Consider the following 14,006-nt stretch of genomic DNA (forward strand, 5'->3'; position numbering starts at 1 on the left):
TAGAATTTTAATGAAAATGGTCCCCCAAATGTTTTTCTGGGTTATTTTAGAAGACTGTTTTAAAGGTTAAAAAAAAAATTCTCTGTAGTTATCTAATTTTGGAAGAGTTTTCTCATAACAAAATCCAGTTTTCTTTAACTCTACTATCAGTATAGTTTTTTTAATTTAGTTTCTTGGCTAATTTTTGTTCCTCATACAATATATTTCTTTGATGTACATATACATTCATGAAGTCCATGAAATAAAATCATTGCTAGTGGTAAAAAAAATATTTTCTGGCCATTCTTTCAAATATATAATTTACATCCCAAATTTCTTTTTTTAATATGTCAAACATTTAAATTATAAATGGATGCCATCTTACATAATTTTTAATATCAGGAAATCACTCTGAAAATTAACAATGCCATATTTGGTTAACTTTTTTATTTTAACAGGCCACACCATCCAAAAGATGTTAAAATAAGAATTCAGAAATATACAGATAGTCCTTCTGTGTAACTGGAAGGACTGGAAAGTGAGCGTTCAATTTCAAAATACTGTTAAATTCTAACAAATATCTTAGCCACCACCCTTAAATTTGAAAATAGAAATACAAATAATAGTAAGTAATTTAAGGTATGTGGGCTAAAATGCCAACAACTATACTACTTCAAAGTACAGTTCTGCTGCCAAATATAGGAAGTTATCAGAATTGTGTACAGTTCCCTTTAAAATTATGTGGAGAAGTAGAGAATTCAGAATCTAAAAGTTGAATTACTTAATTTGAAATTTTTTTCGGGAGATTGGATAGAAACAAAGCTATTTAACCTAGAGATTTAAACTCAGTAGGAGTTCAAACTAGATAACATTATGAATATGATACTAAATCACAGAGTGTGGTATCAATATTTTTGTTTTTTCATTGCCATTAAATAGTAAATAACTGAAAATTACTAATATAATTTAGAAAATATGTAAAAAAATGAGTTTTTAAACAAAGACTTGTAAATTAATATTTAATTCATTAATGTTTACAAACATTGTGTTAATTTACTGTGTTATAATATCAGATTTCATTGTTGGCAACTGGAATGTGCTTTGTCACAGTGGTCTGTTAGTAAGACAAATGATAATGAGACAAATTGAAGATAGAAAAGTACATCATGGCCTTTATTTTACATGCTCTTTACATCCTTTTGTAAGAAAGTATTGGGAGACTAAACACTGGATTCCATCTTTTTCCATACCTGTAGTTAGTAAGAGGGACAGGGGTGGCAAGAAGTGATCTGTTTTGATTGCAGAAAACACAGGCGTCTTTTGCCAGGAGCCAGAGGAACAGCATGTGGTATTGTGCCGAGAGGATCTGCGTCAAAGGCAGAAGGTCTGAGTTCCAGTTCTGGCTCTGTTGCTTATTAACCATTTTGCCTTGGGCCAGTTACACAATATTTCCTATCCTTTAAAAAATAGAATAATTCTTATCTTGTTGAATCCTTATCAAGACTAAATGTTATAAAAATAAGTGAAAGTATCTAGCACATGTGGTAAAGTACTCTTTAAATTTGTCCCATAGCACTCTGTAGTGATAGTGAGGGAAAGAATTTTTTTATTCTCTGAATTTTATTTTGGTGTTTGTAAGTGCACTGGTAGCCAGGCAGCAGGGAGCACAGGGAATGCAGCCATGACATGGTCTTTGCAGAGCCACCCTCATTGCTCCACGCAGCCCATGGGTCCAAACTTAAAAGCTGAGAGAGTTTTATTTGTGAGGGTGATAGAGATACTACTTTAGGGAGAAAAATGATTTAAAAATTGTTAATGATTGTTCTGTACTGATGTTGCTATAGTACAAAGTATTTATCTGTATATTTAAAGCCATATGTAAGCAAGTACATAAATTTTAAAATCAGGAAATCAATCTGAAAATTAATAATGCTGTATTTGGTTACATTTCTTATTTAAACCATCCAAAAAAATGAGTAAATGAAGTTTTATTTAAATCATCATATGTGTAATGGGACTATCCTAGGTACCAGGGATACTAAATACAAGATAGTCTCAGTCTTGAACAGCTTACAGTCTGGGTAGAAATACTTGAAGTACAAGATAAAAGATAAATGAAATAGACAATAATTTAAATCATCCAGTACTTGAAAATATTTTCTTTACATTCAAGTTTGTTTTACCTTTATAGTACATGTGTAATATGGCGTATTCATAGTGTATATAGCGTAAGATCAACACTGTGGTTAGGCCAGAATGCCAATAATAACTAAGTAATTCCTTCAGTATTACTGATATAAGTTAAAGAGAAATAATAAAGAGAGGTAGGGAAAAAAGATTATAGAAGAAAGGAAGACAAAAATCTAAGTTGATAAGGCCAAAGGTGGCAGGTAGAGTAAAGAAAGTGATATATTTGGTGGCAAATGTAGATCTTCAGGTGACATTTAGGGCCTTCTATGCTTAGAAATCAAAGGTTGTATTAATATCCATCTGACTGGAATATGATGCTAGAATATTTAAGACATGATTCCTGATTCATAAGCCACTAGGGTCCCAACCTCTTAAGCTGTTATGTTAAATTGTCTTTATAAAATCAAACAAAATGCTTTTTTATTTTTGTTTTAGTGTCTTTGCAAGATATAACAATGAGAAAAGCTTTCCGAAGTTCAACAATTCAAGATCAGCAGCTTTTTGACCGCAAGACTTTGCCTATTCCATTACAGGAGACATATGATGTTTGTGAACAGCCTCCACCTCTCAATATTCTAACACCTTATAGGTCAGTAATTAATATATAAGAAGGCTTATTATTTATCTCAGACTTCAGGTTCAGGTAGGTAGTGGTCTACATTTAAATGCTGAGTCCCCAAGCATTCTTTATTTCATTTGGTTTCTGGCCAGTACAGAGACCCTTCCCCATCCACCACCTTTATAAAGCCTTTGCTTTATTCACCAGATGATTTCCTAAGGCTCTGGCATCCAATAGACAAGACCAATTCAAGGGAGTTGTTTTAACAAGTATTATTAAGAAAAGCCACACTTATTAATATGTAGGGACAAGGAGCTATTGTCCTTTTAATTTCATTTTTTTTAATTAAATGGAAAATAAAAAAATAAATAGCTCAAAATTCCACCACACTAACAAAATAAATATTATCATTTTCACCTGTTCTTGTCTATACTTCAGCTGTATGCATTACATTTTTACATAATGAACATGTGCTATCTGTTTTAAAAGCATTTTTTACCATTTAAAATAAAATTGAAATTATTCAGCCTTTCTTCAGAGTGCTTTCACATGATTTATTAAATAGGTAAATAAATCATATCCTGAGCAAAATGATATTCAAATAGTTATTTAAAATTGTAAGTCATATACAAGTCATTGGATATAAGTGGTACTACTAGAATTACTATTAAGTTCTATCTTTTGGATTTGGTAGGATAATAAAGTATTGGGAGAGACTCTGCAAAATTTTTCTATTCTAAATGATGTTATTGTCCTTTTAGGCTTTCATCTTTGGCAGACCTATCTGTAATTATTGGAATTTCCCAAAGACTTTAGAACATTTGGTATTCAGCAAGAGAAGTTAGAGGTGAAAATTGTCCAACTGTACTTTAAATTATTACCACCAGTTCTGAAAGGTGTCTGGTTTTCCATTTTCCTTAGTTTCCTACTGATTTGTAAGAAATTTTATATTAATGCATTATTCATATTTATTTTGGCAGTATTTTTACACATGCTCTGTTTTATTGACGTAAAAGAAACATTTCAGTAAAATTATTTCTATTTTGATTGCTTTTCTAAGTCTTAACTAACATATTTTAATTGACATTTTTTATTTCAGAGATGACGGTAAAGAAGGTTTGAAGTTTTATACCAATCCTTCATATTTCTTTGATCTATGGAAAGAAAAAATGTTGCAAGATACAGAGGATAAGAGGAAGGAAAAGAGGAAGCAGAAGGTATTACGAGAGATTGAAAAATTGAAGTTGTTTTTATGCATTTGTATTTTGTTGCATATATGGAACTTTATTAATCCTGTACTTCGATAGTTTTATTTCATTAAGTCACTTTAGTCAAATACTGAAGTCTTTAAAATCACACAGAAAGATTATAGTTTAACTGGGACCAGATGAGCAATTAGATTATTAAAATATGGTGTGAGTGCCATGGCAAAAGTTTACATATATGCTTTTAGTAGCACAAAATAGCACCTGCCATAGCCAGGGGCAGGGTTGGAAACCACTTCCAACAAACTTGTAAAGAATCTTGAAGAACAGGTAGGAAATTAAGTAGATAAGGGAAAGGAAAGGCATTCTGGTAAGAAGGAACAAAGGAAAATTGTGCAGATATTGGTAAAGTAGATAAAGCGAATATTTTGTTACTACAAAGCATATCCTAAAGGTTTTGGAGAGATTATTTTATTCTCACTTAATTCCTGTATCTGTCTGTTGCATTGTCATTTTCTGTTTTCTAGTAAAATTAAAATCAGTCTTATTTATTACATGTTAATGATTATTGAAAGTATAAAAGGAGGAAGCAAAGTTGGATTTAGGCAAAATTATGAACGAGGCGAATAGTCTTCATCATCCCTCTGTTTCTCCTCTGGCTATGCCTGTTTTCCCCCCTTGTTCCCCATAATGCCCTCATGTTCTTCGGTGCTAGACAGTATCTCAGTGTTCTAGCCAGAGTTTGCAAACTGGTGACTGGCAAGCCAGATTACATATAAAGGCATAATTTGTATGCTTGACAAACAGTGGTTTTAAAATTTTTGAACTTGAATGCATTAGACAGAGATGCCTGTCTAGTTCACTTCAGGCCCTGTCTTATACCTGACCAGTTTTATGCATGTGTATTATCTGCTTGGCCTCTTTGGGCATTTGAACTTATTACACCCACTCTAGACTTTTCTATGCTTTCTGCCCCAATTAGAGTCACTTTTTGTTCTATTTTTCAAAGACCCTATTTTCTCTTGGGTGACAGAGTTATTACGGGTTAATTGGATAATTGTTTTTTTTCCAGTGTGTTGGCCAGCTAATTGCTCCCTTTCCAGAAAATGTGACCTTAATAAATAAATATTCAGGTGTTGTTTAGAGGTAGACAATGCCCTTAATGGTAGCGATTTCACTTATCATAGCAAATTAATAAATGTGGGTACAGTGTTGGTTTTTCACCTAAAAGGACTGTCTGACCTCAAATTTTATTACTTAGGCATACTATTTGTATTTGGTGCATCAGTTCAAATTAGGGGTTGACAAACATGACAAGAAACTGGGATTGCAAACTAGGTAAGATATAACTCTGAATACACAAATGAACTGTTTGTGTGTTGCTTTTATTATGTGATAATGACATTCTAACGTCAGAATTTTATTTTGTTATAACCTCTTTTTTAAAACTTAGCACTTCAACATTTGACTTTCTTTCAATATATGTGTTACAGCAGAAAAATCTAGATCGTCCTCATGAACCAGAAAAAGTGCCAAGGGCACCTCATGACAGGCGGAGAGAATGGCAGAAGTTGGCCCAAGGTCCAGAACTGGCTGAAGATGATGCTAATCTCTTACATAAGCATATTGAAGTTGCTAATGGCCCAGCCTCTCATTTTGAAACAAGGTTTCTTGTCTTTTTTTTTTAATTAATGATAAAACATTGGCTTGTTGGTAATATGTGTAGTTCTAAGTCTTAGATCCTGAACTGCTGAACCGATAGACCCTATTATAAGCATAGAGATGGTTTTGAAACCCTGACACTGTGAGCCTACTGAAGTTTAACCTTGGGCAGGTCATTTTCTTATCTTACTTGTGTCATCTGTAGAAAGAGAGAGTTGGACTAGATGATCTTCAGGGTTGTTTTAGCTCTCATATGAAGTCCCAATTTCCTTTCAATATTTCAGGCAGAGCCTGCTAGAATTTCATAAGACAGAAATGGGATTTGGCATTTTTTTTTTGAAGTACTATTGATTTATTATATATAAAACAGTAGTTGAAAAGGAGTTGTATTTTGTTCCTTTTCCTTTCCCCTAACTTCCTTTGTGTGCCACACACCCCACCCCCCAGATATATCAGGACTTTTAAACAAAATTACTCATCCTGTTTTGTAGAAATGTAGAATAAATCCTTTTTCCTTCCCAGTAGCCATAGACACTATCTAAGAAACATCCTACTAGAGCAAACACAGAATATTGGCCTCTATGAAGCAATTTGTGTATAATGTTATATTGATGTTTTGAATGGAAAAAAAGCTTAAGGTTTTCTTTTGACTAATACATATAAATTATTAGGCCCATAAGTGTGAAATATCTTAGACTGTATTAGGAGAAATATATATGTGAGAGATACTGTTTATGTGCATTTCTAAAAGGAAGAGACTGAGAGAATTGAGATTGTTTAAAAATTTATAATCTATAGACAAATTATAGACAAATAATTTGACAAATCTATATAATCTAGAGACAAATCTATATACTTATTTCTACTGCTGTTAAGTAATCAAGGTATTTATTTATCTGGTCCAGTAGTCAAAATATAATAATTTCTAACTTGTTCTATGCACATATGTTATTAAACCTAACTTTGTTCTCTCAATGCATTAAAATTAGTAAATATTTATCAACTCCCACATGCTTAAGTTATCTAAAACTTTGCTTAAATCTGATCATAAGTCACATGCTGCTTTGTTGCTTAGCTGTTTTCTAAGGACTCTTATCATCTTTGAAAATGCCAAAAAGGCAAAAACGACATAGCTAGCTATCTGTGGTGCCAGTATCAGGAATGCCTTTCTCCCTGAATACAAGACATTTGGAAGTCATTTAGGTTTAAGAGAGCAGTAAGATATCTTAGTGGTAGAAAATTCCAGTTTTCCTATTCTGCAGCTTTCTGTTATTGGAATCTGACTTCTTATAAAGAAAAAAATGAAACAGAGACACATAGTTTGGAATGTAATTTGCTAAAAATTATTTTATTGTCTTGTTAATAAGACTATATGTGTAATATTTTCCATCCTTGTGAACTGTTACAATTCTATTATAAAATAATAAAATAACTGATGATCATCATGAAAAAACTTAAATCAGCAGGGAAAAGTTGCATTAAGAGCAGCATGCTTTGATTTAAAGGCAGGATTTATGAATATATTTCTGAAAAAAAGTTTCTTAAGAGTGGCTAAAATATTGGCATTTGAAGGATAATCCTTAAACATCTCATGTAGAACACTTCATTTTGCCAATAATTCAAGAAAAATGCACTGATTATTTATTTATTTATTTATTTATTTATTTATTTATTTACTTACTTATTTATTAGACCACAGACATATGTGGATCATATGGATGGATCTTATTCACTTTCTGCCTTGCCATTTAGTCAAATGAGTGAGCTTCTGACTAGAGCCGAGGAAAGGGTCTTAGTCAGACCACATGAACCACCTCCACCTCCACCAATGCATGGAGCAGGAGATGTGAAACCCATACCCACCTGTATCAGGTATGTTGGGACAAGCAAATGACACTTTATCTCAGGGGTTGGTGTCTTTTTTTAAAAGACCACATAGTAAATATTTTAGGCTTTGTGGGCCATGTAATTTCTATCACAACTACACAACTCTGCCTTTGTTGCATGAAAGCTGCCATAGATTATATGTAAACAAATGAATATGGCTGTGCTTCAGTAAAATTTCATTTATAAAAACAAGTAGCAGGTCAATTATATAACGACATTCAAATATATAATTCACTGTTGCTAATCATATTCACAGTGTTGTACTATCATCACCACCATTCGTTATCAAAATTTTTCTATCACCCCAAACAGAAACTCTATACCCCTTAAATCTTAACTCCCCATTCCCTACCTCCATCCCTGCCCTTGGTAATCTGTATTCTAGTTTCTGACTCAGTGAATTTGCTCATTCTAATTATTTCATTTCAGTGAGATCATACAATACTGTCCTTTTGTGTCTGGCTTATTTCATTCAACATGATATCTTCAAGGTTCATCCATGTTCATCAGAACTTCATTCCTTTTTACAGCTGAGTAATACTCCATCATATTTATATACCACATGTTGATTATTCCACATGAGGGACACGGGTTGCTTTCACCTTTTTGGTAGTTGTGAATAATGCTATGAATATGGATGTTCAAGTGCCTGCTTTCAGTTCTTTTGTGTATATACTTAGAAGTGAAATTGCTGGGTCATATGGTAATCCTATACTTAGCTTTCTAAGGAATCATCAGACTGTTTTCCACAGGAGCCTTCACCATTTTACATTCCTACCAACAAGAAACAACTGTTCTTATTTCTTACTAGAGGAATATTCTAATAGAGAAATAAATATCAACTTTACAATTTTCAGTTAAAAAATTAACCTTCTATCACTGACTCATTTGATGTTCTACCCTCAGGAAAGAGGAGGGCCCCATAAGTTTCCTATTATGGTTTCTAATTAGTTGACACTGATTTAACTGAAATGACATATGGTGAATTTTAATAGCTTCAATATAAATACATCATTGTATTGACCACAAGTATCTCTATAAATATTGTAATATGATTAATATCAAGTCACTACAGAGACTCATATCACAGTGTAGAACTGAGCATTTTTTTTGTCAAAATAAGCATAAAATGCTTGCGTATATATGAAAGTCAAATGAGAGGATGAGACTATTTAGACTATTACAAATTAAAGTACTGCCTATCAGTTTTCTTGTCGGCATACTTTTAGTTCTGATTTCATTCTAAATACTGCTGAAGGATTTTTAAATTTCTACAGGAACATGCTAATACAACTACTTTGATATAATTAATGATAGTCACACATATTTCGTGTGGTTTAGGTTTTTCTCTTTCAATAACTTACTAGGATCTCTTTGTCTTTTCAGTTCCACTACAGGTTTGATAGAAAATCGCCCTCAGTCACCAGCTACAGGCAGGACACCTGTGTTTGTGAGCCCCACCCCCCCACCTCCTCCACCACCTCTTCCATCTGCCTTGTCAACTTCTTCATTAAGAGCTTCAATGACTTCGACTCCTCCCCCACCAGTACCTCCCCCACCGCCACCTCCAGCTACTGTTCTGCAAGCTCCAGCAGTACCACCTCCTCCGGCTCCTCTTCAGATTGCTCCTGGAGTTCTTCACCCAGCTCCTCCTCCAATTGCACCTCCTCTAGTACAGCCCTCTCCCCCAGTAGCTAGAGCTGCCCCAGTGTGTGAGACTGTACCAGTTCATCCACTCCCACAAGGTGAAGTCCAGGGGCTGCCTCCACCCCCACCCCCACCTCCTCTGCCTCCTCCTGGCATTCGACCATCATCACCTGTCACAGTTGCAGCTCTTGCTCATCCTCCTTCTGGGCTACATCCAACTCCATCTGCTGCCCCAGGTCCTCATGTTCCATTAATGCCTCCATCTCCTCCATCACAAGTTATACCTGCTTCTGAGCCAAAGCGTCATCCATCAACCCTACCTGTAATCAGCGATGCCAGGAGTGTACTTCTGGAAGCAATACGAAAAGGTAATTTTCTCAGAGCCATTAAAAGCATTGCTACAGTAGCATTAGAAACGTTCTAAATGTTTGAGATAATAAGTTTTTTCTCATTTGTAAAATTTTAGATTGTTTTACACAAATGACCTTTAGAAAGAAAACTATGTCCAACTTAAATTTTAAATCATTTTCATGAAAATAGAGCACAGTTAATCATTTTATTTTCATGCTTAATAGGGACCCTTAAAATGTTTATTGACTGAAAGAGAAATTGAAAATATCATACCTACATGTTATAGAAAATTTTGTAAAAACTCTTTATATTATGTTTATTATGTGTATTTACTCCTTTTTAAAAATGGTATTTTCTTCAGTATTAAGGCTGTCCATTTGGTGTATCAGTGACACTCTTGCTCTACCAGATGGCTGTAAAGGATTAGGTTTCTTCCCTTACTAACAAAGGGAAGAACTCTTCACTCATTTATTAAGTCAGCATTTCCTAGGCAACTACTCTATGCTAGGTACTATGAATAAAGAATGAATAATAGTGCCTGTCTCTCAAATACTGGGAGAATAAAGCTGCTGAAAATATACTAAACAATGTTTAATTTATTTGACTATAGAGGTAATAGAAGAAATGTATTACCTGGTTAACTTTTTGGGGGGGTTGGTGAACAGGGAGGCAGAGTAGGCCACAATGGATACATAAACTGTAGATATCCACTGGGATATCTAGTAAATTTCAGCAACTAATATCACAGGTGATGACATAATGAAAGATTTAATGCCTCTCTAAATATGATTTCTTCAAAATTTTTAATAGACCTTTTTATTTTCCTCTGAGTATTTCTTATATGTATTTGATTTCATTATAGAAAGATTAATAATATCTGGTGTCTAGTATTCTGTTTTAAAATACTTAATGATTTGGGTTTACTATATCAGGTATTCAGCTACGCAAAGTAGAAGAACAGCGTGAACAGGAAGCTAAACACGAGCGCATTGAAAATGATGTTGCCACCATCCTGTCTCGCCGTATTGCTGTCGAATATAGTGATTCAGAAGATGATTCAGAATTTGATGAAGTAGATTGGTTGGAATAAGAAAATTGCATCGATAAATATTACAAAACTGAATGCAGATGTTCTTTGTGGTGCTTGTTCTTGGAAAATGTATGGTCATTCTAGTGTTTGTTTTCTTTTCCTTATGATAAATAACCCTTTTCCTCCATAAATTTTTATTTCTAAGAAAGATATTAGCATACATTTCAAACTAAATGTTTTACAGTGGCTTATCTTCTCTTTTTTTCCCTGAAAAGACATAATTTGGTCAATTAAACCACTAAGTATTAAGCATGGGCAGCTGTTAGAATAGCAGATTCAATTTTTTGATATATCTTAATTGTGCACTTTGTGAATTTTAATTTAAAGAAAGCAAGTGAGATTGAAATCTTGAGGGCAGCTGTATCTATAATGAGCCTTATTCCGTTTCCTGAAGTTTAAAAGAAGAAACACTGCCTTGATTATATGAGTACACTCAGAAAGTACATATAGCTTGTAGTGTTGAATTCTCTTAAAGGAATGCTTGAACTTTTTTTAATTATTGTTTTATTGTTTTTAAATACTTGCCTTATTTGAGTGTTTAGCCGTATCCCCTTCCCACTTATATATTGTGTGAAACAATTTTGCTTGCCTATAGGAGTTTAAACTTTTTCCATGTGAAATACTCTGACTTAAACATATGTGTAACTTACATAACTGTTAAGAATAACAATCTAATTTAATAAATGGTTCATTTGAAAGGCACATGGGTATTGCTCTTTCAGTAAAAATATTTTTGATAGTTTATCAAATACTTTAAAGTAGGTTCTAAATACATAGATGATAAACTCAAATGTAAAAAACAAATTAAGCTATATAATTCTCTCTTAATTATACATGTTCATATTGTCTAGTAGCTTTAATGTCATTCTTTTCTTTACTCTTTAAGGACTAAATACACAAAATCAGTATTTTCTAACTCCTTTTGCTTTTAATTAAAATCTCAACTTGCCTTTTAATTTCAGGAATCCTTGATATAAGTTTCACAACGGATTTCTTGAAGTTATATTTTGTGATGATAAAATGAGTTGTTAATGTTTCCAGAGTCCATAAAGGCAAGGAGGGAAACGCACCATTAATATCATATTACTTAACCTCAAAAAAGACTACATGAGGTTTTTTGTTGTTGTTGTTAAATTAAATTCAGTTTTCTTGAGATATATTCACATAACATACAATCATCTATGGTGTACAATCAACCGTTCACAGTACCATCACATAGTTATGCATTCATCACCCCAATCTATTTATGAACATTTTCCTTACACCAGAAAAAATCAGAATAAAAATAAAAAATAAAAGTAAAAAAGAACACCCCATCCCCCCCATCCCACCCTATTTTTCATTTAGTTTTTGTCCCCATTTTTCTACTCATCCATCCATACACTGGATAAAGGGAGTGTGATCCACAAGGCTTTCACAATCACACTGTCACTGCTTGTAATCTACATTGTTACACAGTCATCTTCAAGAGTCAAGGCTACTGGGTTGGAGTTTAATAGTTTCAGATATTTACTTCTAGCTATTCCAATACATTAAAACCTAAAAAGTGTTATCTATATAGTGCATAAGAATATCCACCAGACTGACCTCTCGACTCTGTTTGAAATCTCTCAGCCACTGAAGCTTTATTTCGTTTCATTTTGCATCCCCCTTTTGGTCAAGCAGATGTTCTCAATCCCATGATGCTGGGTCCAGATTCATCCCCGGAGTCATATCCTGCATTGCCAGGGAGATTTACACCCCTGGGAGTCAGGTCCCATGTAGGGGAGAGGGCATTGAAATCACCTGCTGAGGTGGCTTAGAGAGAGAGAGAGGGCCACATCTGAGCAAAAAAGAGGCACTCAGGGGGAGACACTTAGGTGCTATTATAAGCAGGTTTAGCCTCTCCTTTGCAGTAACAAACTTCATAGGGGCAAGCCCTAAGATAGAGTGCTCAGCATACCAAGATGTCAGTCCCCAATGTTTGTGAGAACATCCACGACAATCCAGGTGAGGAAGTCCAACACTTCTGCATCCTCCCCCAGTTCCTCAGGGGGTCCCTGCATGTATATTTTTATTCTCCACCCAAATTACTTTGGAATGTGTTGCTATTTCACTCTAACCTATACAAACTTACCATATCTCACTTCCTATTCAAAGTTCCATGTAATTCTGGTGTTTGAACAAACTGACTGTAGAAGTTATATTGTTTAGAAAATACAGATCCTGATGAAATAAACATCTCTTCCCTTGGTCTCACATATAAGTTGAAGTTTTAACACAGTCAGTTTCAACCTTTACCCTTTGGTCTGATTTGTCCTAGTCTTAACCAGATCTTCATTCATATCCTAATTGAAGTCTGGGCTGTTTTTCAGCTTTTATTTTATTTTATTTTATTTTATTTTATTTTAACAGTTGCTGTATGCGTTAATACTGACATTCATATCTGCTGCACTCTAGCTCTGAGTTTCAGGTGTCACACAGATACCCAATGTTCCAGAGACCAATCAGGTTATACACCAGGGGATCAGCATCTCTTGAGTTTGGAGATATCCATTACAATTCAGGGATAGATTTGACTGCTCTAAGAGCTCATAATCTAGGGACCATTACAATAATTGTTTCCCTGTTAGACTGTGCTCTAAGATTCAATTCTGAGTTTACTTGTAGTTTGTCCATATTGGTGAGTCATTATAGTGTTTGCCTTTGTTTCTGGCGTACTTCACTCAAAATGCTGTCTACAGGATCCATTCACCTCATTGGGAATCTCACGGCTTCACTCCTTCTCGTAGTTGCTCAATATTTCATTTTATACATACACCACAATTCACCATTCTGTTCCTCAGTCAGTGTACCCTTAGGCCACCTCCACCCATTGCAAATCATGAATACTGCCTCCATAAAAACCAATGTGCCAATGTCCATTCATGTCCCTGCTGTCAGATCTTCAAGTGCATACCCCATAATGAGATTGCAGGACCTTATGGCCCCCACATACTTAGCTTCTTGTGGAACCAGCACACTGACCTGCAGAAAGGCTACACCATTCTTCCTCCTGATCAACAGTAAATAGGTACATCCCTCTCTCCATGTTTTCTCCAGCACTTTTACCCCATTTATATTTTTTGCCTACAATTTTATACGGATATATTCACATACCTTACAATTATCTACAGTGTATAGTCAGTTGTTCATGGTGGCATCATATAGTTGTACATTTATCACCACAGTCAGCACTTGAACATATTGATTACTCTGAAAAAGTTTTGTTTTTTTTTTTTTTGGCAAATAATAAAAAAGATAATAAAAAGAAAAATAAAATGTCATACAATACAATATAATATTAAGAACAGAAAACAATACCACTACCAAGAATCCCATATCCCTCCCTTATATCCCCTTCTCATACACATTTAACTTTGGTATATTGCCTTTGTTACATTTAATGGAAGCATAT

At 34.1% G+C, this 14,006-nt stretch overlaps 1 protein-coding gene across 4 annotated transcripts in view; it reads left to right on the plus strand.

The window, feature by feature from the left end:
• The window catches only part of WASF1 (WASP family member 1), a 103,287-nt gene extending 92,015 nt beyond the window's left edge, over positions 1 to 11,272 (plus strand). For all 4 annotated transcript variants that reach the window (XM_037844396.1, XM_037844398.1, XM_037844395.1 and 1 more), the window contains 6 exons: positions 2,605 to 2,758; positions 3,828 to 3,945; positions 5,427 to 5,599; positions 7,288 to 7,467; positions 8,869 to 9,497; positions 10,413 to 11,272. In XM_037844396.1, the coding sequence (XP_037700324.1) occupies positions 2,605 to 2,758; positions 3,828 to 3,945; positions 5,427 to 5,599; positions 7,288 to 7,467; positions 8,869 to 9,497; positions 10,413 to 10,570 (1,412 nt within the window). In that variant the 3' untranslated portion in view covers positions 10,571 to 11,272. The remainder of the gene's footprint in view (positions 1 to 2,604; positions 2,759 to 3,827; positions 3,946 to 5,426; positions 5,600 to 7,287; positions 7,468 to 8,868; positions 9,498 to 10,412) is intronic.
• Positions 11,273 to 14,006: the final 2,734 nt, after the last annotated feature.

Source organism: Choloepus didactylus, chromosome 7 (assembly GCF_015220235.1).
Source record: "Choloepus didactylus isolate mChoDid1 chromosome 7, mChoDid1.pri, whole genome shotgun sequence".
Taxonomy (NCBI): Eukaryota; Metazoa; Chordata; class Mammalia; order Pilosa; family Megalonychidae; genus Choloepus; species Choloepus didactylus.